Here is a 5,001-nt window from a genome sequence, read left to right on the forward strand (position 1 = left end):
TGCTGCCAGAAGGCAATGTTTCAAATAGGCCAAGCATCACTATTACTAGCTGTTAGTATCTAACAGGGGAACAATTGTCTAGGTAGTTAACTTGATCTGCCACGCAGATCCTCAACATTGAGGCCCCTCAGTGGTGTGTACTCAGTCCCCTCCTGTACTCCTTGTTCACCCACAACTGCGAGGTCAAGCACAACTCCAACACATTTTTTTTACATTTTAGTCATTTAGCAGACGCTCTTATCCAGAGCGACTTACAGTAGTGAATGCATACATTTCATTTTTTTCCCCCGTACTGGTCCGCCGTGGGAATCGAACCCACAACCCTGGCGTTGCAAACACCATGCTCAACCAACTGAGCCACACAGGACACTGTCATTAAGTTTGCTGACGACACAACAGTGGTAGGCCTGATCACCGACAACGATGAGACAGCCTATAGGGAGGAGGTCAGAGACCTGGCAGTGTGGTGCCAGGACAACAACCTCTCCCTCAACGTGAGCAAGACAAAGGAGCTGATCGTGGACTACAGGAAAAGGTGGGCCGAACAGGCCCCCATTAACATCGATGGGGCTGAAGTGGAGCGGGTTGAGAGTTTCAAGTTCCTTGGTGTCCACATTACCAACAAACTATCATGGTCCAAACACACCAAGTGAAGAGGACACGACAACACCTTTGTTTTTACACTGCTGCTACTTGCTGTTTATTATCTATGCATAGTCACTTTACCCCAACCTACATGTACAAATTACCTCGACTAACCTGTACCCCTGCACATTGACTCGGTACCAGTATTCCCTCTATATAACCTCATTATTGTTATTTCATTGTGTTACTTTTTTTTAAATTATATTTTTGTTTATTTAGTCAATATTTTCTCTAATTCTTGAACTGCATTGTTGGTTAAGGGCTTGTAACTAAGCCTTTCATGGTAAGGAACATCAGATCATGTTGTGATGTCATGACGTGGGCCAAAAGTTCCATCCCACCTGAACAGGCAGAAATTCCCGGGATTTATTTCAAACAGCTTTTACACAAAAAGGGCATTATCCTAATTTTCACAATTTACGAGTGTTATTTTGACCTTCTAGTGTGTAAATATTATTTACAAAATGAAGGAAATACATATTTTTAACTGCACTGATCCTTTTTTTTTTTTACCAAGTTACACTTCTCAAAAGGCACCGAATTGGTGGAATGACCCAACTGCTATTTCAGCAGCAGTGCCAACATTTGCTTTCTAAACAAATCTTTTTGGGGTGGGAGTGATGAGCAATGAAAATGCTTATTGGATTTTGGATACATGTCCACAGCTGCTACGACACAGCACAGCACAGCAGCTGCAAGAGGCAGCAGCTCAACCTTTTTTCCTGACTTGACTTTTGGCTGGTTTGGGTCAGAATGGCTAACTACTGGTCTGTTCAGGTTTTCTGTGGGCTTTTGTCTACCATGCTCTTGGCCATGGGGGCACTGGATGGTGGGATGGAATGTACAGACAAGGACAGATTACTGACAGAGATATCCAAAGATCTGGACCCACCGTCGGAGTGTGTGCTAGGCTGCACTGGACTGACTTACAGAGCTATGCTGGAGACCCAAAATATACAGACTGTACGCTTCAAAGACTCTACAGCAGGTGAGAACATGATAGATATATTCTGTGATGGGCACTGATATGGAAAATCGATATCAATATCAGTTGTATTTTTCAATTCAATGTTGATATCAAATCGGTTTGTAGAAAATACATTGAAACTGTGTGACTGTTCACTTTTCTGTGAAGTCCAGACAACTGATTGCAGATTTTCCATTTGGGAATTTTCTGGTAACATAAACTTACCTAACCAGTTTGAATTACAATGGGAAGCCCATCCACTGTTGATCGACCATCAGCAGGCAGTTCAGTATGTTAAGTCCAGAGGGTTTTGTTCATGCAGGAAGAGTCATGTATGCTTTTCTTACAGAACAGTGTAGGTTACCAGGAAGAAAAAAACGATTGATTACACAATATGCCTTGCTCATTTCGATATCAAATGATATCAATATCATATTGAATTATCGATATTGGTGCCCACCGCTAAAAATATGATATTAGGCACCATATAGCATGATATATCATACTCTAAGGGAATTGCTGATTGCTGAGAATAAAAAGCATTCATTTCTAGAAAACTATTTTTTTTTGGCACTGATTTAAAGGATATGCAGAATGTGGTGCTGTGTGTGGCTCAGTTGGTAGGAGTGTGGGGCTGGCAACTGCTAAGTGGCATATATCATATACCATGTACCATGCTAAGACCATCCCCTTTTTCTACAGGTGAGCATGGAGAATACTGCTGGTCCATGAGAACGAAGTGTAGCCCTGGAGAGAGCCTGATTCATGCCTACATCGTGTTACCTGTGGATGTGTCACTGGTTAACGAGGATACCCTTGGATTGAAAGCTACTCTCCCCCACCATAACAACATACTAACGCCTCACAACGGTCCCACGCCACTCTCCAAACTCTGTGGCCTCCGCTTTGACATCACAGACCAGTTCACCATGACAAAGAGATCGCCAATGTTCTGCGTGCAGGTTGTCCCACAGCAGAGCACCTTGGAAAACAAAATGCCTATTAGATGCCCACCTTTCCTGGTGACGATGTGGCAGAGGCTGAATAAGTAACCTACAAAGCAACGGAGGGGGATGAAATGGACTTGTTAAACCGACGACCATCCAAAATGTTTAATGGCATCAAGATTATTTTGTCCGAATTGTTAGGTAACCCTTCTCCTATTGTAAATGCATCTGGATCTGATAGTCTTGCTTATTTCACAGCTATCTATCTCGTCAGCATCATATTGTATATAACACAGTGTTTCCTTCATATTTTGATTTAGCAGCGGTGCCCCGCCACTCCCCCCCCCCCAAAAAAATATAGAGTGACAAGTTACGACGTATATTTGGTCTTTAGATTCCTGCTACCATTGTCACTGCTGCTGAAAGAAATCTTTAGGGGGGCGACACTGTAACAGTCACAGTAGCTTATATCATGTTTATGGAAAAGAAAAAAGGATGTCCGATTCAAATGGAAAGTCAGTTAAAACAACGGATTGTCCGATGAAATACCCAGAACTTTTTGACACAAGACTGTTGACTAAATGGAGTACAATTAACGATGACTTGAAATGGACTCAGTTTGGCAGCGAATCTTTAACTCTGAGATGTTAAGGATGACGTTGAGAAGGAATGAGCAGAACCCGAGGTAAATGTATGGAAGGTGAAAATTAACCGTTGTATTTGATAGATAGATAGATAGATAGATAGATAGATAGATAGATAGATAGATAGATAGATAGATAGATAGATAGATAGATAGATAGATAGATAGATAGATAGATAGATAGATAGATAGATAGATAGATAGATAGATAGATAGATAGATAGATAGATAGATAGATAGATAGATAGATAGATAGATAGATAGATAGATAGATAGATAGATAGATAGATAGATAGATCATTGTTAATATACTGTATGGATGTGTGCTTTTGGGTCAATAGTTGATTCTAGATTGAGATGACATTTCAAATAATAATAAGGCCTTTGTGTTAATTTGTGCTCTATTGTGTGGAGCAAACATTTGATGGTACATATGTATATAGAATGTATAAGCTTCTTATATGAAATATACATAGTTACTAATTTAAGTGTGTGAACACCAGAAACTGTCCTAAAGCACATTTATTTTACTTAACTTTTATTATATTTACTTTAACTTTTATTTTATTTACTTTAATTTGCTATAACACCACACTAATTGGTTTGATGTAAACTGTGAGCTTTACTAGAATGCTTTTCCAACCATGTCAAGTATCCACAACATTAAAACAACTTCACGTGATTGTGTATGTCTGTGAGCTTGCACAAAAAGAAGGCCATAGTTTGATCTTACCATAACAAATCATTAAAAATTGAGAGAATAGGAACTGTTTCAGACCTGGATTTTTTTTTACACTTTATATAGAAGCAAGAAAGAGGAAAATGGTGGACAGTTTGCAACAACAGTGGGCGTTACCTCACCACAGCGAGCTGTAGAGAGCATTATATTGACTATAGCTCCCTCTGCTGGCAGAAACACAGTATCATGCACATGCCTACATTGCCCTATTTTACTCAGCGTGGCACAAAGCACATTATGGTCCCCACCAGAGCTGAAATTAAAATTCTAACTTGAAAAAAATATATGTTCAATGACTTCTCAATAGGAGAAGAAGCTATTTATTTGAAATGTTTTTTATTTTTTTTAAATGTTAAATAAAATCCCTTCCTGAATTGACTGCTTTCAATTCCAATAGACCCCAGCCCTGGTCCCCACTCCCAGCTATGGGAAACCCTGCAGCCACCCACTTATTCCCTGTTATCACATAATTCTACACATTTCTAATTCTCTACACAGCTGAATAGGGAGTATACAATTTGATGTCAAGTATAAGAAAGACTACTGTTTGCAAAACACGTAGGAAGATCTAGCATCCACCAAGCTGGCCTCTTTTGATTGTGGTGCCAGGAAGAATCTTCAGAGAGACTCGTGCCTGGACTGTACACTGAACTGGAACAGTATGTCCCCTGAAGAGTTTTCACCAGAGAGGGACATGCAGTGAACTGATGAGGGACATGCAGTGAACTGATGAGGGACATGCAGTGAACTGATGAGGGACATGCAGTGAACCAGTGAGGGACATGCAGTGAACTGATGAGGGACATGCAGTGAACCAGTGAGGGACATGCAGTGAACTGATGAGGGACATGCAGTGAACCAGTGAGGGACATGCAGTGAACCAGTGAGGGACATGCAGTGAACCAGTGAGGGACATGCAGTGAACCAGTGAGGGACATGCAGTGCAAGTGCAGTAGAGTCAAATAAAATAAAATACAATTGTATTCGTCACATGCTTCGTAAACAACAGGTGTAGACTAAAAGTGAAATACTTTTGATTACACAGTTGCTTGCCTCGAAG

At 40.6% G+C, this 5,001-nt stretch overlaps 1 protein-coding gene across 1 annotated transcript; it reads left to right on the plus strand.

Moving 5' to 3' along the window:
- Positions 1-1,270: 1,270 nt before the first annotated feature.
- Positions 1,271-3,969, plus strand: LOC123726114 (uncharacterized). Its single transcript, XM_045692627.1, has 2 exons — positions 1,271-1,633; positions 2,315-3,969. Exons 1-2 carry the CDS (start codon positions 1,399-1,401, stop codon positions 2,662-2,664), a joined length of 585 nt encoding a protein of 194 aa, XP_045548583.1. The 5' UTR covers positions 1,271-1,398; the 3' UTR covers positions 2,665-3,969.
- The last annotated feature ends 1,032 nt before the right edge of the window (positions 3,970-5,001 follow it).

Source organism: Salmo salar, chromosome ssa13 (assembly GCF_905237065.1).
Source record: "Salmo salar chromosome ssa13, Ssal_v3.1, whole genome shotgun sequence".
Classification (NCBI taxonomy): Eukaryota; Metazoa; Chordata; class Actinopteri; order Salmoniformes; family Salmonidae; genus Salmo; species Salmo salar.

Excerpts from the sequence above, each read along its gene's own strand:
- LOC123726114 (XM_045692627.1), top strand. The coding sequence starts at position 1,399 with ATGGCTAACTACTGGTCTGTTCAGGTTTTCTGTGGGCTTTTGTCTACC. Across the intron at positions 1,634-2,314 it reads CTTCAAAGACTCTACAGCAG|GTGAGCATGGAGAATACTGC; the intron begins GTGAGAACATGA and ends CTTTTTCTACAG.